This window comes from Microchirus variegatus (assembly GCF_963457635.1).
Source record: "Microchirus variegatus genome assembly, chromosome: 2".
NCBI classification, from domain to species: Eukaryota; Metazoa; Chordata; class Actinopteri; order Pleuronectiformes; family Soleidae; genus Microchirus; species Microchirus variegatus.
Genome location: NC_139803.1, coordinates 44550924 through 44572717, shown reverse-complemented (window position 1 = coordinate 44572717; position 21794 = coordinate 44550924). Strand labels below are relative to the sequence as shown.

The window sequence follows — 21794 nt, the reverse complement described above, 5'->3', positions numbered from 1 at the left end:
TTTTGAAGAAATTCAGCTCACTGTCAAAGTGCATCAGGGCAAATGGAATATTTCCTGATTTTCAAAAATTCATAAAAATTATTCCTTAAAAGATATGCAAATATTTTCAACGGATCCTTGTTCAGGGCGATGCCGACTATTATGATGATGAATTTCAAGTCATTCCGAGATACTTTTTGTTTTTGAGAAGAAAGTCAGCTCACTGTCAAAGTGCATCAGGGCAAATGGATAATTTCCTCATTTTCAAAAATTCATAAAAATTATTCCTTAAAAGATATGCAAATATTTTCAACAGATCCTTGTTCAGGGCGATGCCGACTATTATGATGGTAAATTTCAAGTCATTCTGAGATACTTTTTGTTTTCGAGAAGAAAGTCAGCTCACTGTCAAAGTGCATTAGGGCAAATGGATCATTTCCTGATTTTCAAAAATTCATTTAAATTATTCCTTAAGACGTTTGCAAATATTTTCAACAGATCCTTGTTCAGGGCGACACCGACTATTATGAGGGTAAATTTCAAGTCATTCCGAGATACTTTTTGTTTTTTTGAAGAAATTCAGCTCACTGTCAAAGTGCATCAGGGCAAATGGAATATTTCCTGATTTTCAAAAATTCATAAAAATTATTCCTTAAAAGATATGCAAATATTTTCAACAGATCCTTGTTCAGGGCGATGCCGACTATTATGATGGTAAATTTCAAGTCATTCTGAGATACTTTTTGTTTTTGAGAAGAAAGTCAGCTCACTGTCAAAGTGCATCAGGGCAAATGGATAATTTCATGATTTTCAAAAATTCATAAAAATTATTCCTTAAGACGTTTGCAAATATTTTCAACAGATCCTTGTTCAGGGTGATGTCGACTATTATGAGGGTAAATTTCAAGTCATTCCGAGATACTTTTTGTTTTTTTGAAGAAAGTCAGCTCACTGTCAAAGTGCATCAGGGCAAATGGATCATTTCCTGATTTTCAAAAATTCATAAAAATTATTCCTTAAAAGATATGCAAATATTTTCAACAGATCCTTGTTCAGGGCGATGCCGACTATTATGATGGTAAATTTCAAGTCATTCTGAGATACTTTTTGTTTTTGAGAAGAAAGTCAGCTCACTGTCAAAGTGCATCAGGGCAAATGGATAATTTCATGATTTTCAAAAATTCATAAAAATTATTCCTTAAGACGTTTGCAAATATTTTCAACAGATCCTTGTTCAGGGTGATGTCGACTATTATGAGGGTAAATTTCAAGTCATTCCGAGATACTTTTTGTTTTTTTGAAGAAAGTCAGCTCACTGTCAAAGTGCATCAGGGCAAATGGATCATTTCCTGATTTTCAAAAATTCATAAAAATTATTCCTTAAAAGATATGCAAATATTTTCAACGGATCCTTGTTCAGGGCGACACCGACTATTATGAGGGTAAATTTCAAGTCATTCCGAGATACTTTTTGTTTTTTTGAAGAAAGTCAGCTCACTGTCAAAGTGCATCAGGGCAAATGGATCATTTCCTGATTTTCAAAAATTCATAAAAATTATTCCTTAAAAGATATGCAAATATTTTCAACGGATCCTTGTTCAGGGCGACACCGACTATTATGAGGGTAAATTTAAAGTCATTCCGAGATACTTTTTGTTTTTTTGAAGAAAGTCAGCTCACTGTCAAAGTGCATCAGGGAAAATGGATAATTTCCTCATTTTCAAAAATTCATAAAAATTATTCCTTAAAAGATATGCAAATATTTTCAACAGATCCTTGTTCAGGGCGATGCCGACTATTATGATGATGAATTTCAAGTCATTCTGAGATACTTTTTGTTTTCGAGAAGAAAGTCAGCTCACTGTCAAAGTGCATTAGGGCAAATGGATCATTTCCTGATTTTCAAAAATTAATTAAAATTATTCCTTAAGACGTTTGCAAATATTTTCAACAGATCCTTGTTCAGGGCGACACCGACTATTATGATGGTAAATTTCAAGTCATTCTGAGATACTTTTTGTTTTTGATAAGAAAGTCAGCTCACTGTCAAAGTGCATCAGGGCAAATGGATAATTTCCTCATTTTCAAAAATTCATAAAAATTATTCCTTAAAAGATATGCAAATATTTTCAACAGATCCTTGTTCAGGGCGATGCCGACTATTATGATGGTAAATTTCAAGTCATTCTGAGATACTTTTTGTTTTCGAGAAGAAAGTCAGCTCACTGTCAAAGTGCATTAGGGCAAATGGATCATTTCCTGATTTTCAAAAATTCATTAAAATTATTCCTTAAGACGTTTGCAAATATTTTCAACAGATCCTTGTTCAGGGCGATGCCGACTATTATGAGGGTAAATTTCAAGTCATTCCGAGATACTTTTTGTTTTTTTTTGAAGAAATTCAGCTCACTGTCAAAGTGCATCAGGGCAAATGGAATATTTCCTGATTTTCAAAAATTCATAAAAATTATTCCTTAAAAGATATGCAAATATTTTCAACGGATCCTTGTTCAGGGCGATGCCGACTATTATGATGATGAATTTCAAGTCATTCCGAGATACTTTTTGTTTTTTTGAAGAAAGTCAGCTCACTGTCAAAGTGCATCAGGGCAAATGGATAATTTCATGATTTTCAAAAATTCATAAAAATTATTCCTTAAGACGTTTGCAAATATTTTCAACAGATCCTTGTTCAGGGCGATGCCGACTATTATGAGGGTAAATTTCAAGTCATTCCGAGATACTTTTTGTTTTTTTGAAGAAATTCAGCTCACTGTCAAAGTGCATCAGGGCAAATGGAATATTTCCTGATTTTCAAAAATTCATAAAAATTATTCCTTAAAAGATATGCAAATATTTTCAACGGATCCTTGTTCAGGGCGATGCCGACTATTATGATGATGAATTTCAAGTCATTCCGAGATACTTTTTGTTTTTTTGAAGAAAGTCAGCTCACTGTCAAAGTGCATCAGGGCAAATGGATCATTTCCTGATTTTCAAAAATTCATAAAAATTATTCCTTAAAAGATATGCAAATATTTTCAACAGATCCTTGTTCAGGGCGATGCCGACTATTATGATGGTAAATTTCAAGTCATTCTGAGATACTTTTTGTTTTTGAGAAGAAAGTCAGCTCACTGTCAAAGTGCATCAGGGCAAATGGATCATTTCCTGATTTTCAAAAATTCATAAAAATGATTCCTTAAGACGTTTGCAAATATTTTCAACAGATCCTTGTTCAGGGTGATGTCGACTATTATGAGGCTAAATTTCAAGTCATTCCGAGATACTTTTTGTTTTTTTGAAGAAAGTCAGCTCACTGTCAAAGTGCATCAGGGCAAATGGATAATTTCCTCATTTTCAAAAATTCATAAAAATTATTCCTTAAAAGATATGCAAATATTTTCAACAGATCCTTGTTCAGGGCGATGCCGACTATTATGATGATGAATTTCAAGTCATTCTGAGATACTTTTTGTTTTCGAGAAGAAAGTCAGCTCACTGTCAAAGTGCATTAGGGCAAATGGATCATTTCCTGATTTTCAAAAATTCATAAAAATTATTCCTTAAGACGTTTGCAAATATTTTCAACAGATCCTTGTTCAGGGCGACACCGACTATTATGAGGGTAAATTTCAAGTCATTCCGAGATACTTTTTGTTTTTTTGAAGAAATTCAGCTCACTGTCAAAGTGCATCAGGGCAAATGGATCATTTCCTGATTTTCAAAAATTCATTAAAATTATTCCTTAATAGATTTGCAAATATTTTCAACAGATCCTTGTTCAGGGCGATGCCGACTATTATGGTGGTAAATTTCAAGTCATTCTGAGATACTTTTTGTTTTCGAGAAGAAAGTCAGCTCACTGTCAAAGTGCATCAGGGCAAATGGATCATTTCCTGATTTTCAAAAATTCATTAAAATTATTCCTTAAGACGTTTGCAAATATTTTCAACAGATCCTTGTTCAGGGCGACACCGACTATTATGAGGGTAAATTTCAAGTCATTCCGAGATACTTTTTGTTTTTTTGAAGAAAGTCAGCTCACTGTCAAAGTGCATCAGGGCAAATGGATAATTTCCTCATTTTCAAAAATTCATAAAAATTATTCCTTAAAAGATATGCAAATATTTTCAACTGATCCTTGTTCAGGGCGATGCCGACTATTATGATGGTAAATTCCAAGTCATTCCGAGATACTTTTTGTTTTTTTGAAGAAACTCAGCTCACTGTCAAAGTGCATCAGGACAAATGGATCATTTCCTGATTTTCAAAAATTCTTTAAAATTATTCCTTAAGAGATAAGCAAAAAATTTCAACTGATCCTTGTTCAGGGCGATGCTGACTATTATGATGGTAAATTTCAAGTCATTCCGAGATACTTTTTGTTTTCGAGAAGAAACTCAGCTCACTGTCAAAGTGCATCAGGGCAAGTTGATAATTTCCTCATTTTCAAAAATTCATTAAAATTATTCCTTGAGAGATTTGCAAATATTTTCAACAGATCCTTGTTCAGGGCGATGCTGACTATTATGATGGTGAATTTCAAGTCATTCTGAGATACTTTTTGTTTTCGAGAAGAAAGTCAGCTCACTGTCAAAGTGCTAAAACTGAGGCAGGATCCTTGAAGTTTACTTTTTATACACTATATTTTATACAGTACACTTGAATAAACTACTTTTTGCTGAGGGTTTACACTGTAAAAAAACGATAACGGTGGTTTAAACTTGAGTTTAAAAACACATTCTTTGTAAATGTAGTGAATATTTTGAAATAAATCTCAGGTTTACCGAGGTAGTCGTCGAAGGAGAACTTGTCGTTGTCCCAGATCTGCATGATGAGTTTAGGAGAAACTTTGGTTTGACCTTTGTCGACGCTCCAGAAGTGTTCCTGTGGTCAGAGAAAGACGTCGTCATGACAACACACTGATAAACATTCATCACACAAACATCACCCAAACATGATCAAGTCAGGACAAATAAATAAAGATAAATAAAATATACACAGCTTTTCTTACACCGAGGACACAATAATGAGCTGCTTTTTAAGACAAACTTATTTTATTGCGTTATTTGTTGCATTTTCCTGTTTATATCTTATATTTGAACGAGCATGACGACATGTTTTTGTTAAATAAATGTGTTTTTTTTAATGACGATAGTGATGAACACGGATCACTGTGTCTGTGGAGACACGAGTCGATTTACACCACAACGAGCTCACAAACGTATGAATATTAAGAGTTTTAATTGTTTTTAATAAATTAAGTTTAGTCAACGAACAGACGACACATGTCTCACTGCAGCTCCACTTCCACTGTGTGTGTGTGTGTGTGTGAGAGTGAGTGTGTGTGTGTGAGAGTGAGTGTGTGTGTGTTAAAGCTATTATCACGTCTGTTAAACTCACACTAAACTAACAGACAGTATCTAATCTCTGTCGCCTCCGTGCTAACGCTAACGTTTCCGCTCTTTCTCTTTTTTTACCTTCAGAACAAAAACAAATAAAAAAATAAGTCTCTTTTCGTCACATCTGAGATAAAATCTAAATCTGTTCATACGCAGTAAAAAGTTTACTGTGTGGAAGTTTTAACATTTAAAAGCTTAAGTTATAAGTCCAAACTTCATGTGTGGTGGCTATGAAGTTTGGACTTTGAAGTTTGGACCTTGCTAATGTGAAGTTTGGACCTTGCTAATGTTAGCGTTAGCAAGGTTTGCTAAACTATTCCGTTTAATAGACAAATAAAATGTTTAAAATAAAAAAACAATAGTAACGTTAAAAAATACAAAGAGTGTGGTTAGCTCTGGTGTTAGCCCGAGGATAACCATCCTAATAGTAATAATTGTTAGTTGTTTTTTACTCATTGTAAGTAAAACAATGTTAGAGTTAGCTAGGTTTGCTAACCAGCAAGCTAAACTATTCCGTTTAATAAACACAATTACTTTAATAGTTTGTGGTTAACGTTAGCTAGGTTTGTTCACTAACTGCTACATTAGCTTGCTACTGAGCACATTATGATGTTTTATAAATAAAAACACGACAGTAAAGTGAAAAGTACACAGAGTATGGCTAGCTCTGGTGTTAGCAAGAGGATAATCGTCCTAATAGTAATAATTGTTGGCTGTTTTTTACTCATTGTAAGTAACACGATGTTAGAGTTAGCTAGGTTTGCTAACCAACAAGCTAAACTATTCCATGTAATGAACACAGTAAGACAGTATTGTGAGTATGCGACACAGAAGACGGCAGCCATTTTGAATTACAAACTCAACACAAAAGCTAAAAATGTCTGTTTATGTTTTACCATGAGCGTCGTTAGCTCTAGCGTTAGCCCTGAGGCAAAAGTCGTTGGCTTTATTGACTGGTTTTTACACTCGCGAGTCACATGACTGACCACAGCTAATCCTGCTAACGCTGCTAAAGTTTTATTTTTGAACCTACGTGTGTGTTTTTGCACGTACACACAATAACATTCACACACGTGTACGAACGTGTGTTAGCGTGATGAACGAGTTCACGCTGACGCTCGACATCGCAGTCATGACGACACACACACACACACACACACACACACACTGTGTATGTCAACAGCATCAATCACTTTCATTGGCCGAGTAAAGCACAGACTCTAATAATCTTTACTGTGTGTGTGTGATAAAGAAAGTCTGGATTAAACCATCTGAAATACGACGGGGGATTAAAAAGTGAAGATGATGTGAAACAAATCTGTAAAACGTCAAAGTTATTTTGGTTTAATGTTGTGAATAAACGGTGAATATTCTGCGTTTTTAAGATGTTGTTTGGATTAAATCACTGCAGTTAAATCTCCAGCTTCAGATTTAATCTCTGGATTAAAAACCTCTTCTGTGATTTAATCGTCGTCCGCTGATTGAAGACGCTGCCGACGGCGAGCGAACGCCGTCGTAAACACGTCGTCTGCGCGTCGTCCGCGCCAAGAAAAGCAGCCGAGCGTCGACCGACCGCCATGTTTTTATTTTAGCTTCAAGTCGACGTTTGTGTCTCAGCGATCGTTTAACGGCGTCTGCGTCGTAAAAACGTCGCCGCGTTAATTCTGTTCACGCCGTTATAGAAGTGTGTGTGTGTGTGTGTGTGTGTGGAAACTTCTTCGTCACCATGACAACATTTAATTATCCGACTAAACTTTATGATGATGATGATGTCATTAATCACATGACATCATCATCATCATCATCATGATGATGAAGATCAATTAAACTGTTCAGCTTCTGTCTGGTGGCCGCGTTCCATTTATCTTTTTCCCCCCGTTCTTTCCTTCCTCTCTCCTTCCTTGTTTCCTCCCTCCATCTTTTCCGTCTCCTTCCTTCCTACCTCCTCACCTTCCTGTTAACGACACTTTATCCTCCCTTGCCTTCCTCTCGCCTTACCCGTTTCCCTTCCTCCCTTGTCTCCTCCCTCCTCACCTGTTCCACAGGTCAGTAGCTGCAGTTTCCTCACCTTCCTTCCTTCTTTCATCCCTCCCTCCCTCCTCCCTTGTTTCCCTCTCTCCATCTTTCAGTCACTCCCTCGTCTCCTCCCTCCTCACCTTCCTGTTGACGATGATCAGCTGTTCAGCAGGTAAATATCAAACGTTTTTCTCCTTCCCTCCTTCATCCCTTCCTCCCTCCATCCTTCAGTCCTTTCCTCCCTTGTTTCCTCCCTTCCTTGTCTCCTCCCTCCCTTGTTTCCTCTCTCCCTTGTTTCCTCCCTTCCTCACCTTCCTGTCTTACACTCAGTAGCCGCAGTTTCCTCTCGCCTTCCGTCTTTCATCCTTCCTTTTCTCTTTCCTTCCTTTCCTTGTTTCCTTCCTCCCTCGTCTCCTCCCTCCTCACCTTCTTGTTGACGACGATCAGCTGTTCCGCAGGTAAATAGTTGAAAGGAAACAGGAATCTGTAGTTGAAGTTTCCTTCTCCTCCCAGAGAACGATAGTGGACGTCCGTCTTCTGTTTGTTGTGCTCGTGTCCGTCCAACCACCTGAGAGGGGGCGGAGTCAGACAGAGAGAGGGGGCGGGGTCAGAGACAGAGTCACTGCAGAGCGTCACAGAGAGGACGGCGGTCGTCACGGCGACTCGTTTACCCTTTGACGTAGATGTCGCTCATCCTCTCGCCGCTGATGCTGATGTCGTCCAGGAGAACGTCCATCGTGTTCCAGATGATGCAGCGCAGGAAAAACCTCCGAGACACACACACACACACACACACACACACACGCACACACACACACAGAGACACACACACACACACACAGTCACCTCAACTATTATTGATCACATATCAGCACATTGATCAGCTGATCGATGACGTTTGTACTTCTTAGCTCGTCGCGGCGTGACGTTGAACGGTGGTCCAGGAGAACCCAGAGACTTTGGGAACAGATCGACCCACAACATGAGACGTCCCTGAGGACGAGGACAGGAGGACAACATGAAAACAATAACAACAATAAAACAATATCAACTATAACAACAAATAAAACAATAATACAATAAAAACAATAAAAAACAATGAAACAATTGAAACAAACCTCTGATTGATTAATGGATAATAATGTTTAGGGCTGCAAAGATTAGTCGTAGTAATCAATTACGATGCTAGAGGAGTGAGATATTAGAGTGAGAACACTTTAGAAAAGTGAGACGTTAGAGAAGTGAGACATTAGAGAAGTGAGACCACTTCAGAAGAGTGAGACGTTAGAAGAGACCGCTTTAGTAGAGTGAGACGTTAGGGGTGACCACTTTAGAAGAGTGAGACATTAGGGGAGACCACTTTAGAAGAGTGAGACATTAGAGAAGTGAGACCACTTCAGAAGAGTGAGACGTTAGAAGAGACCACTTTAGTAGAGTGAGACGTTAGGGGAGACCACTTTAGAAGAGTGAGACGTTATAGGAGGCCACTTTAGAAAAATGAGACGTTAGAAGAGACCACTTTAGTAGAGTGAGACGTTATAGGAGGCAACTTTAGTAGAGTGAGACGTTAGGGAAGACCACTTTAGAAGAGTGAGACGTTATAGGAGACCACTTCAGAAGAGTGAGACGTTAGAAGAGACCACTTTAGTAGAGTGAGACGTTATAGGAGGCAACTTTAGTAGAGTGAGACGTTAGGGAAGACCACTTTAGAAGAGTGAGACGTTATAGGAGACCACTTCAGAAGAGTGAGACACTAGAAGAGGCCACTAGAAGAGTGAGACGTTAGAGGAGGCCACTTTAGAAGAGTGAGACTTTAGGGGAGACCACTTCAGAAGAGTGAGACGTTAGAAGAGACCACTTCAGAAGAGTGAGACGTTAGAGGAGGCCACTTCAGAAGAGTGAGACGTTAGAGGCCACTTTAGAAGAGTGAGACGTAGATTAGTTCGACGACAGAGAATTGAGACAGAGAAGTGAGATATAAGAGTGAGATATTAGTGGAGACCACTTTAGAAGAGTGAGATGTTAGAGGAGTGAGACGTTCGAGTCAGTATTACTCAGTGAATTACAGACAAAGCTGCTTTGACCTGTCGATACGAGGGTTTATAATGAATTGTATCAACTGTGTGATTTGGAGCTGATTAATTTGATATTTAATCTGTGATCATTTGTTTCAGGTCTTTAACTGTGATAAATGTTGTGTTATTAAAGCACACGTATGGAGGTTAAACACACGTCCAAAACAGGTGCTGACGAAGATGATCGGGATTAATGGACTGAAATAATCCACAGATGAGTCGACAACAACAACAACAACAATAATAAAGTCATTGATCGTCACTCGTCACCTGCTCGATGTCGGGCTGTAACGGACTGAAGAGTCGTCGAGTTTCCACGTGTTCAGGAACTAACGTGAGTTTCCTCAGGATGTGAAGAGAGAGTCTTTCCTTCAGAGGACCGAGGTGACGTTTGGACGTGTCCTGTTTGTCCTCTGGACAGACACACACACACACACACACACACACACACACACACACACACACAATGTTACAGCTCCCAAAGTGCAGAGTGGAAAAAGAGAGAAAAAAGGAATTATTCAATATTCACATTCACACACAGGAAAATCTCTGCTGCTTCCAAACTAAATGAAAATATCAAGCTCGCGTCAAAAGTTTACGAGCGTAAACTCAGAGTCACCTTCACTGGAGAGGAAGGAAAGAGAGAAGGAAAGAGAGAAGGAAAGAGAGAAGGAAAGAAAGAAAGAGAGAGAGACTCAGAGGAAACTTGGAGAAGACGCAGAAGAAGAAAAAGAAGAAGGAAGTGAGAGTAAAGGTTAAGGATGGAGAGATGGAGGAAAGAAACACTGATCTGACGGAGGAGGAGAAGAGGAAGCTCCGCCTCCCGAGGCCACTCGGCGTTGGGCTGACGCATCGTTGCCACGGCGACGGTGGAAAGAGAACGCGGCGCTCTTCCTCCTCCTCCTCCTCCTCCTCCTCGCCGAGCGAGGGACGACCACAAATGTTGACGTTGGCTCGTCAGTCGCAGAATAAATCAGTGAAACGACGAGCGTGACCCTGCAACACAGTAACCTGTGTGTGTGTGTGTGTGTGTGTGTGTGTGTGTGTGTGTGTGTGTGTGTGTGTGTCTCATCAGGTGGTCACTGTGATTTAACTCCAGAGTTCAGAAGCTTCAGAAGCAGAAGGAAAAACAAGGATTTTAGCCTCTTAAGAGAAGACTCACTTTATTAAATCAGTCAGTTTAAGTCACATGATCACGTTTTTATCTTCACTGTTCAACCACAGAGAAAACCAGTGATTTAAGCTCACAGGGACACAGGAGCTGCTGGTCCTCTGCTGCCTCGTGTGGTCACTTTGTGTCATTATAACGTAGTGATGGAGGCAGCAGTGGATCAACAACTCCTGTGTGCTGTCATGTTAAAATCACTGGTTTACTCTATGGACTTTGGTGTGGGACAGTGAGTGACTTTGGTGTGTGAGAGTGAGTGACTTTGGTGTGGCAGAGTGAGTGACTTTGGTGTGGGAGAGTGAGTGACTTTGGTGTGGGAGAGTGAGTGACTTTGGTGTGGGAGAGTGAGTGACTTTGGTGTGTGAGAGTGAGTGACTTTGGTGTGTGAGAGTGAGTGACTTTGGTGTGGCAGAGTGAGTGACTTTGGTGTGGCAGAGTGAGTGACTTTGGTGTGTGAGAGTGAGTGACTTTGGTGTGTGAGAGTGAGTGACTTTGGTGTGTGAGAGTGAGTGACTTTGGTGTGGCAGAGTGAGTGACTTTGGTGTGGGAGAGTGAGTGACTTTGGTGTGAGAGTGAGTGACTTTGGTGTGTGAGAGTGAGTGACTTTGGTGTGAGAGAGTGAGTGGTTTACAAACTTCAGTTTAACACTGAGATAAAGACGTGATCATGTTCTTAAAGACATCGTTGACTTAATAACCCTTTAATTAATCAGCCTAAATCAGTCTTTTCCTTGTGTTTACAGTAGTATAAAGACAGACAAAGGTGAAAAGGTGACGTCTGATGAACAGATGAAAGAATGAGGGACAACAAACAAAGTCAGGTATGAGTAGAACGACAGAGGGGAAATGAAAGGTGGATCAAAGAGAGAGAGAGAGGACACACACACACACACACACACACACACACACACACACGCGCGCACACACACACACTCACACACACACACACAGACACACACACACACACACCCAGGTCAGCTGCAGTGTATCTGACTCCTCTGTAGTAAACCGCCTGCTCCTCGTAAAGCGGCGTCTTCAGGTTCCGTCGCTCACACACTCTGATCAGCAGCTGCCGCGGAGTCAGCTGATCACGCCACTGGTTCACGCCCGAACTGACGGGTGAGAGACACAGACACAGAGAGAGTGAGAGAGTGAACATCATCACGATTAAAAGGTTCAGATGAACTCAAGGTCACGTTAGAGTGAGACACTAGAAGAGTGAGACGTTAGAAGAGTGAGACATTAGAAGAGTGAGACATTAGAAGATTGAGACATGAGAGGAGTGAGACCACATGAGAGGAGTGAGACGTGAGAGGAGTGAGGTATTAGAAAAGTGAGATGTTAGAGGAGTGAGACGTTAGAAGAGTGAGACGTTAGAGGAGTGAAACCATGTTAGAGGGCGATATTAGAGGAGTGAGAAATTAGAAGAGTGAGACGTTACAGGAGTGAGACATTAGAGTGAGAGCACATTCCAAGAGTGAGACCACTTTAGAAGAGTGAGACATTAGGAGTGGGACCATATTAGAGGAGTGATACCACTTCAAAAGAGTGAGACGTTAGGGGAGACCACGTTAGAGGTGTGAGACATTAGAAGAGTGAGACGTAGGGAGGGCACGTGAGAAGAGTGAGACAGAGGAGTGAGATATTAGAAGAGTTAGACCAATTTAGAAGAGTGAGATGTTAGAGGTGACCACTTTAGAAGAGTGAGACATTAGAGGAGTGAGATATTAGAAGAGTTAGACCACGTTAGAGGAGTGAGACGTTAGGAGACCACATTAGATGAACTAAAGGTCAGAGGTCACTCACACACAGTAGGACTGAGGCAGACCACACATGGCTCCATATCTGGACAGGAAGCGGTTCTCCAGGTCGATGAACGTCTCTCCGATCTTCTCGTCTTTCTTCAGCATGTCGTGGTCGTAGACCATCACTCTCAGGTCTTTGTCCACGGGGAGAGAACATGTGAGCTCATACATGCTGAGGAGAACATCAGAGAGAGAACGTGAGGGAACGTGAGGGATCGTGAGAGAACGTGAAGGAACGTGAAGGAACGTGAAGGAACGTGAGGGAACGTGAAGGAATCAGGATCATAATGTTTCTGATGTAAAGAGTTAAATCTTTAATGTTCTCTGTTTCTCAGATTCATTCATTTTTTATGTTTAACATTTAAAACACAGTTTTAAAAAAGAAGAAGAAAAACTTCAAGTGAAAAGTGTTGAAATATTAAAGAACAAGTGTGTGTGTGTGTGTGTGCGCTGAAGCTGTGATCAGTGTGAGAGCAGCGCCCCCTACTGCTGTCAACATGGAAAACACAATGAAGAACCTGCAGCTTTTCCTCCTTCAGTTGAAAGTCACATTGAAGTCACCTCCTTCAAAATAAAAGTCATAAAATAGACTTTTATTTTGAAGGAGGAATCCACTCTGTGTCTGAAGCTTCAAATCTTTGTCCAGTGACACAAATTGACCACACGAGGCAGCAGAGGACCAGCCGCTCCTGTGTCCCTGTGAGCTAAAATCACTGGTTTTCTCTGTGGACTTTGGTGTGGGAGAGTGAGTGGTTTACAAACTTCAGTTTCATCTTGTCAAAGTCTGTCTAACAGTGAAAATAAAGACGTGATCGTGTGACGTAGACGTCGTAGACTCAGTCGAACAGTTTACGCTAACACAAAGTTACGTACGTTCCAAAAACAGGGTCCAGTGTAGACGGGATGTAGTTCTCGTGGTCACTGATCGTCTTTTTCCCCAGAGTTATCTTCACGTATGGATCACACTGAAAACACACACACACATACAGTGAGTGACTCATGTGTCCTCTCTCTGTATCACCCCTGTATCACTCCACGTCTGCTGCTCTACCTTCCCGTTGGTGTCTTTAGGCTGCAGACCTTCAGCCTGGATCACGTACACTCTCACCAAACACTCTTCAACGCCGTTGGGCGGAAGTTTACGGAACTGTCTGGGCGGAGCCGAGGAGGAGGGGTCGTCTGACAGAGGGTAGATCTTAAACATGCCCTGGTTAACGAGGAGTGAGACGTTAGAGTGAGACCACATTAGAGGAGTGAGACCATGTGAGAGGAGTGAGACGTTAGAATGAGACCACGTTAGAGGAGTGAGACCATGTTAGAGGAGTGAGACGTTAGAGGAGTGAGACCATGTTAGAGGAGTGAGACGATAGAGTGAGACCACGTTAGAGGAGTGAGACTACATTAGAGGAGTGGGATGATAAAGTGAGACCATGTTAGAGGAGTGAGACGTTAGAGTGAGACCATGTTAGAGGAGTGAGACGATCGAGAAATGAGACCACGTTAGAGGAGTGAGACCATGTTAAAGGAGTGAGACTACCTTAGAGGAGTGAGACCATGTTAGAGGATGTTAAAGGAGTGAGACTACATTAGAGGAGTGAGACCATGTTAGAGGAGTGAGACTACATTAGGAGTGAGACTACATTAGGAGTGAGATGTTAGAGAAGTGAGACTACATTAGGAGTGAGATGTTAGAGAAGTGAGACTACATTAGGAGTGAGATCACGTTAGAGGAGTGAGACTATGTTAGGAGTGAGACTACATTAGGAGTGAGATGTTAGAGTGAGACTACGTTAGGAGTGAGACTACATTAGAGGAGTGAGACCACTTTAGAGGAGTGAGACAGAGGAGAGAGATGTTAGAGGAGAGACCATGTTAGAGTGAGACCACGTTAGAGGAGTGAGACGTCAAAGGAGTGAGACCACGTTAAAGGAGTGAGGTGTTAGAGAAGTGAGGTGTTAGAGTGAGACGTTATTGGAATGAGACTACGTTAGGAGTGAGACGTTAGAAGAGTGAGATGTTGAAGGAGACCATGTTAGAGGAGTGAGACTACGTTAGGAGTGAGAAGTCAGAGGAGTGAGACTACGTTAAAGGAGTAAGGTGTTAGAGAAGTGAGACTTTATATGAGTGAGACTATGTTAGGAGTGAGACGTTAGAAGAGTGAGATGTTAAAGGAGACCACGTTAGAGGAGTGAGACTACGTTAGGAGTGAGATGTCAGAGGTGTGATATTTTAGAGGAGTGAGACGTTAGAGGGGTGAGACTTTAGTGGGGTGAGATGTTACAGCAGACCACATTAGAGGAGTGAGACATTAGAGGAGACCACGTTAGAGGAGTGAGACAAATGTTTGTGTTGTAGCATCACCATGACCTTTTTTCGATGACATCTTAGTGTTGTTGTTATTTTAGTGTAAAACAAATAAAAACATATTTACCTTGAACTCTCCGACCACTGAAGGATCTTCTCCTTCATCCTGAGTCTTTCCTCTAAACAACTTGAAGGTCTGACAGAAGTCAGAGAGTCCTTCAAAAGAGTCCACCTTCTCCAGCTCTCTGTCAAACACCTGAGGAAGAAGAAGAAGAAGAAGAAGAAGAAGAAGAAGAAGAAGAAGAAGAAGAAGAAGAAGAAGAAGAAGAAGAGAGCGTCACTAACTTCACCATCAACACAATTCAAATCTTAGTCCTAAACGCGAACAGTTCCTCAGAAATGAGGTTCTGCCTCATTAGGACCAGGTTTTTGGTCTCCATGAGGACGACTGGTCCATATACACACACACACACACAATTTGACAAAACGGTCATACTATACTATGTTGTCCAAAATTTGAAAAAAAGTATCTGAGCCAAAATTTTTGGTCGAAAATTTGACCCAAAATGTTTGGTCCAAAATTTGACAAAAAAGTCATACTATACTATATCGTCCAAAAAGTGAGTTGTTTTTTTTGACAAATTGAATAAAGCATGTTATATCAACCTAAGGAAGTGATTTCAATGAAAACAAAGTGAGGACTGGCCAAAATGTCCTCACTCCGTAAAAATGACCTCACTTTGTTGGTTAAAAACCCTCACTGGTCCTCAGTATGCTGCAAGTACAAGAAAACACACACACACACACACACACACACACACACACACACACACACACACACACACACACACACACACACACACACACACACACACACACACACACACACACACACACACACACACACACACACACACCATCAGTGAGGAGTGTCCACTGTAATTCCTCTGGTGTTGGATTTAAACCAAAGCCAAAAACAACTCAACACAGGGGCGTTTAAGTGTCAGAGGCACAAAAAGATTCATTTGTTTTCATTAGTTTGTTTACATCAGTCTCACACACACACACACACACACCCTCATTGTCTCTCTATCATGGGTGTATGACAGTTGTGTTGTAACTCGCTGAAAAGACAAACTCCTACAAAAACAATGTGGAAACACTGGTTCACTACTGTGGTGATGAAGATGATGAAGATGATGAAGATGAGCAGGTTTAATCCAGTTCATCTCACTCCTGCAGAATTTACATGTTCAAGTAATAAATGTTGTGTTTTAAAGTGTGGTTTGGTGAGTTTTAGGCCATTTTGTAAAACCAGTCACTCTCCCACACCAAAGCCCATAGAGAAAACCAGTGATTTTAGCTCACAGGGACACAGGAGCTGCTGGTCCTCTGCTGCCTCGTGTGGTCACTTTGTGTCACTGAGTTAAGTCTAAAGTCAATATTTTAAAAGCTGAATTCACTAAAATCAGTCATTGTAAGTTAGTGATGGAGGCAGCAGTGGATCAACAACTCCTGTGAACTCCTGTGTGCTGTGATGTTAAAATCACTGGTTTACTCTATGGACTTTGGTGTGGGAGAGTGAGTGACTTTGGTGTGGGAGAGTGAGTGACTTTGGTGCAAGAGAGTGAGTGACTTTGGTGCGGGAGAGTGAGTGACTTTGGTGCAAGAGAGTGAGTGACTTTGGTGCGGGAGAGGGAGTGACTTTGGTGCGGGAGAGTGAGTGACTTTGGTGCGGGAGAGTGAGTGACTTTGGTGTGGCAGAGTGAGTGACTTTGGTGTGGGAGAGTGAGTGACTTTGGTGTGGGAAAGTGAGTGACTTTGGTGTGGGAGAGTGAGTGACTTTGGTGTGGGAGAGTGAGTGACTTTGGTGTGAGTGAGTGACTGGTGTGGGAGAGTGAGTGACTTTGGTGTGGGTGAGTGAGTGACTTTGGTGTGGGTGAGTGAGTGACTTTGGTGTGAGTGAGTGAGTGAGTGACTTTGGTGTGGGACAGTGAGTGACTTTGGTTTGAGTGAGTGAGTGAGTGACTTTGGTGTGGGAGAGTGAGTGACTTTGGTGTGTGAGAGTGAGTGACTTTGGTGTGGGAGAGTGAGTGACTTTGGTGTGAGTGAGTGAGTGAGTGACTTTGGTGTGGGAGAGTGAGTGACTTTAGTGTGGGAGAGTGAGTGACTTTGGTGTGGGAGAGTGAGTGACTTTGGTTTGGGAGAGTGAGTGATCTTTGGTGTGGGAGAGTGAGTGACTTTGGTGTGGGAGAGTGAGTGACTGTGGTTTGGGAGAGTGAGTGACTTTGGTGTGGGAGAGTGAGTGACTTTGGTGTGGCAGAGTGAGTGACTTTGGTTTGGGAGAGTGAGTGACTTTGGTGTGGGAGAGTGAGTGACTTTGGTGTGAGAGAGTGAGTGAGTTTATAAACTTCAGTTTCCGGTCGATAACAGAAAAATAAAGCCAGAGAAAAATATTTTCAAATATCTTAGACTTAATGTGATGTAGGTTTAATAAGTCATGAGTACAGAGCGTGGACTCAGTGTCAGATCTTCATTATTTACAGTGATGTTTTTCAGAAACAGAACCTGCTTGAGAATCATGACATTTTTAAGTTTACTTCATATTTGAAGTGACGCACTAATGACGTATATTTATTAATTCACGGTTTCACCTCAAACATGAACGTCTGTGGTGTAATTCAGCTGCGTTACGATGTCGCTCACATGTACAGGTTTGAAAGAGGCCACGTTGTAACTTGATCTGCACACAGTTCATCACAAACGTCGGCCGTTAAAATGTTTCATTAAAATGTGGTGAAAGTGGGCGGAGCCGCAGAGATGTAATGAACCAAACAAAGAGGTTCGTTATGAAAGAGTGAGACGAGAGTGAGACGAGAGGACGATGAGAGACGGTTTCAGCACCAGTGTCAGGGACAGCGAGGTGGTTACAGTGTTGCTTCATGTTTCATCTGAACAACAATCATCAGATTATAATTTCATATCATAAACATCTTTTATATTAAACTGTGTCATAAATCACTGTCTCAACTCACTTCTTTATTTTCTTTGTTCAAACTAACGCTTGCTAAATATGAAGCTAACGCCAGCCGCTAAGCTAATGTTGACTCAGCTTCACGTCCTTTAATCCTTTATTTACACTTTTTAATCTTCATTTTAACTCGCGTTTCATTTCTTTTACTTCTTATTTTCACTTTATTCTCTTCTGATTTGAAGGTAGGACGGTATTTGTTAGCTACATTTAGGGTTGGCTAGGTAGGAAGGTATTTTGTTAGCTACAGTTAGGGTTAGCTAGGTAGGAAGGTATTTTGTCAGTTACAGTTAGGGTTAGCTAGGTAGGAAGGTATTTTGTTAGCAACAGTTAGGTTAGCTAGGTAGGAAAGTATTTTGTTAGCTCGGTAGGAAGGTTTTTGGTTAGCTAGGGTTAGCCAGGTAGGAAGGTATGTTGTTAGCAACAGTTAGGTTAGCTAGGTAGGAAAAAGTATTTTGTAAACTCGGTAGGAAAGGTTTTTGGTTAGCTAGGGTTAGCCAGGTAGGAAGGTATTTTGTTAGCAACAGTTAGGTTAGCTAGGTAGGAAGGTATTTTGTTAGCTCGGTAGGAAGGTTTTTAGTTAGCTAGGGTTAGGTAGGTAGGAAGGTATTTTGTTAGCTACGGTTAGGGTTAGCTAGGTAGGGAGGCATTTTGTTAGCTAGGTAGGAAGGTTTTTGTTAGCTACAGTTAGGGTTAGCTTGGTAGGAAGGTATTTCGTTAGCTTGGTAGGAAGATTTTTGGTTAGCTAGGGTTAGCTAGGTCGGGAGGTATTTTGTTAGCTAGGTAGGAAGGTATTTTGCTAGCTACAGTCAGGGTTAGCTAGGTAGGAATGTATTTTGTTAGCTAGGCAGGAAGGTATTTTGCTATTCTAAAGTCAGGGTTAGCTAGGTAGGAATGTATTTTGTTAGCTAGGTAGGAAGGTATTTTGCTATTCTAAAGTCAGGGTTAGCTAGGTAGGAATGTATTTTGTTAGCTAGGTAGGAAGGTATTTTGCTAGCTACAGTCAGGGTTAGCTTGCTCTTCACATTTGTTGATCTGAACTCCGTAGCCTCGTGAGTTTCTCTCGTTTCTGACTTCTGCTTCGTTTCATAATAAAATCACAGCAAAAACAATTATTTTCTACAAAGAGTGAAAACACAGACGTCAGAGATGAGATTACACTGATGTTTGTTCAACACTGGATCTTTAAATGGTTTGGATTCGTTTGTTAAAGAGAGAAAACAGAAAGAGGAAGGTGAAGACATGATGTTTACGTCTCGTCAGAGAAGCTGGAAACAGTCACTCATGAAGAAGAGGAGGAAGGTGAAGGTGAAGATGAAGGTGAAGGTTGGAAACAGTGACAACAGAAGATCTGAGCACAGAGATGAAGAGTAGGATGAAGAGGAGGAGGAGGCGTGGGCGGCGGTCGCAGCTCATTGGTCAGTCGTCGTCTCGTTTCCGTCCAAATGACGAGTGAATTGTGAGCGTTTTCTCGATGTTTCCATCGAGCGACTTCAAAGACTTCCTGAACGAATAAAAAGGAAAGTGGAGCGAGAGACGACGAGCGTTTCAGACGTTATTGTTCTCGACTGAGTCGTTTGACTAAAGCCACACTTTAATGTTTTCACCTTAATGAAGACGGGTTTTTTAACGCGGAACGTTTTTTTGGATCATTTTTACTGCTGCTGTGTATTAATACTTCATTTTCTACAAAGTAAGTTTGAAGTGATGAAACTTCAGGAGTTAATAAATGACTAAAACACATGAACATGAACATGTTCATGTGTTTATTTCACTGTTAGACAGACTTTAATAAACCACTCACTCTCCCACACCAAAGCCCATAGAGTAAACCAGTGAGTTTAGCTCACAGGGACACAGGAGCTGCTGGTCCTCTGCTGCCTCGTGTGGTCACTTTGTGTCACTGAGTTAAGTCTAAAGTAAATATTTTAAAAGCTGAATTCACTAAAATCAGTCATTGTAAGTTAGTGATGGAGGCTTTGGTGTGGGAGAGTGAGTGACTTTGGTGTGGGAGAGTGAGTGACTTTGGTGTGGGAGAGTGAGTGACTTTGGTGTGGGAGAGTGAGTGACTTTGGTGTGGGAGAGTGAGTGACTTTGGTGTGGGAGAGTGAGTGACTTTGGTGTGAGAGAGTGAGTGACTTTGGTGTGGGAGAGTGAGTGACTTTGGTGTGGGAGAGTGAGTGACTTTGGTGTGGGAGAGTGAGTGACTTTGGTGTGGGAGAGTGAGTGACTTTGTTGTGGGAGAGTGAGTGACTTTGGTGTGGGAGAGTGAGTGACTTTGGTGTGGGAGAGTGAGTGACTTTGGTGTGGGAGAGTGAGTGACTTTGGTGTGGCAGAGTGAGTGACTTTGGTGTGTGAGAGTGAGCGACTTTGGTGTGTGAGAGTGAGCGACTTTGGTGTGGGAGAGTGAGCGACTTTGGTGCGGGAGAGTGAGTGACTTTGGTGCGAGTGAGTGAGTGACTTTGGTGTGGGAGAGTGAGTGACTTTGGTGTGGCAGAGTGAGTGACTTTGGTGTGTGAGAGTGAGCGACTTTGGTGTGTGAGAGTGAGCGACTTTGGTGTGTGAGAGTGAGTGACTTTGGTGTGGGAGAGTGAGTGACTTTGGTGTGGGAGAGTGAGTGACTTTGGTGTGGGAGAGTGAGTGACTTTGGTGTGAGAGAGTGAGTGACTATGGTGTGAGAGAGTGAGTGACTTTGGTGTGGGAGAGTGAGTGACTTTGGTGTGGGAGAGTGAGTGACTTTGGTGTGGGAGAGTGAGTGACTTTGGTGTGGGAGAGTGAGTGACTTTGGTGTGGGAGAGTGAGTGACTTTGGTGTGAGAGAGTGAGTGACTATGGTGTGGGAGAGTGAGTGACTTTGGTGTGAGAGAGTGAGTGACTATGGTGTGGGAGAGTGAGTGACTTTGGTGTGGCAGAGTGAGTGGTTTACAAACTTCCGTCTCACAGTGAAGATAAAGAACATGTTCTCAAAGACAACAGTAGAATAGTCTTTTTCCTTTTCTCAGTGTCAGCCATGTTTTCTCTGAGCCAAATGAAGGAAGAAGGAAAACAGCAATAATGTGGAAAAATGGAAGGAAAAAAAAGAGCCTCGTACAGATTGAAGGAGGAAAACAGTGAAGCTCTTTGTTCCTCTAATATTTTTGCTCTTTGACTCAAACTTCACCCTGAAATCCCATTTCTGTGATTCTGCCAGTTCACTCTGTCACTCCATCAATCCCTCCTCTTCCTCCTCCTCCTCCTCCTCCTCCTCCTCATGCTTCTGTCCTCGCCGTCCATCGTTCCCGCCGCAGTGACTCATCTGTGGTGAATTAGCGTCGGAAGCACCGCGGCGGGAAGACGGCGGCGGTGGCGGCGGCGGGGGAAAAGGCCACGCTCCGACGTTGGCGACCACCACCGTCCCAGGAGCTCACTCCCCCCTCCTCACCCTCTCACCCTCCTCACCCTCGCTCAGATTAACCCTTATCCCGATTCTCTCGGCCCTTACGACGACCTCCTCGTCCTCCCGAGACTCTGAGCTCTCGTCAGATGAGTTTTTATACTGACCTTTGACCTCTGACCTGAAATCAGTCTCAAATCGACAGCTTTCATTTTCCATCGTTTTCACACAGATTTAAAGTCTCTTTTCTGCTTCTGTCCTCAAAAAGAGACAAAACGAGACCAGAACTACGACAGTTTAAAGTCTACGATGTAAATGTTCTTTAAGCTCTTTAATCGCTGAAGTTTGTACAAAAGAGCTAACGTTTACCGTATATATTAGTTGATTTAAAACATTAGCTCTTGAAGTTTGTGCTAATGTTAGTTCTTCAGTGGCTGAAGTTTGTGCTAATTTTAGCTCATTAGTGGCTGATATGTGTGCTAAAGAGCAAACATTTATATTTGTTGATTTAGATGCTAGCTCTTTAGTGGCTTAAGTTTGTGCTAGTGTTAGCTCTTTAGTGGCTTAAGTTTGTGCTAGTGTTAGCTCTTTAGTGGCTTAAGTTTGTGCTAGTGTTAGCTCTTTGGTGACTGAAGTTTGT

The 21794-nt window shown here is 41.5% G+C and overlaps 1 protein-coding gene across 2 annotated transcripts in view; it reads right to left on the bottom strand.

The window, feature by feature from the left end:
- Positions 1 to 21794, bottom strand: part of dysf (dysferlin, limb girdle muscular dystrophy 2B (autosomal recessive)) — an 82497-nt gene that overhangs the window by 6514 nt on the left and 54189 nt on the right. For both annotated transcript variants that reach the window (XM_083909925.1, XM_083909926.1), the window contains exons 43-52: positions 14879 to 15007; positions 13499 to 13654; positions 13321 to 13412; positions 12449 to 12619; positions 11612 to 11754; positions 9746 to 9888; positions 8305 to 8393; positions 8072 to 8167; positions 7827 to 7968; positions 4770 to 4869 (exon numbers count right to left, since the gene is read on the bottom strand). In XM_083909925.1, coding sequence (XP_083766051.1) covers positions 4770 to 4869; positions 7827 to 7968; positions 8072 to 8167; positions 8305 to 8393; positions 9746 to 9888; positions 11612 to 11754; positions 12449 to 12619; positions 13321 to 13412; positions 13499 to 13654; positions 14879 to 15007 — 1261 coding nt within the window. The remainder of the gene's footprint in view (positions 1 to 4769; positions 4870 to 7826; positions 7969 to 8071; positions 8168 to 8304; positions 8394 to 9745; positions 9889 to 11611; positions 11755 to 12448; positions 12620 to 13320; positions 13413 to 13498; positions 13655 to 14878; positions 15008 to 21794) is intronic.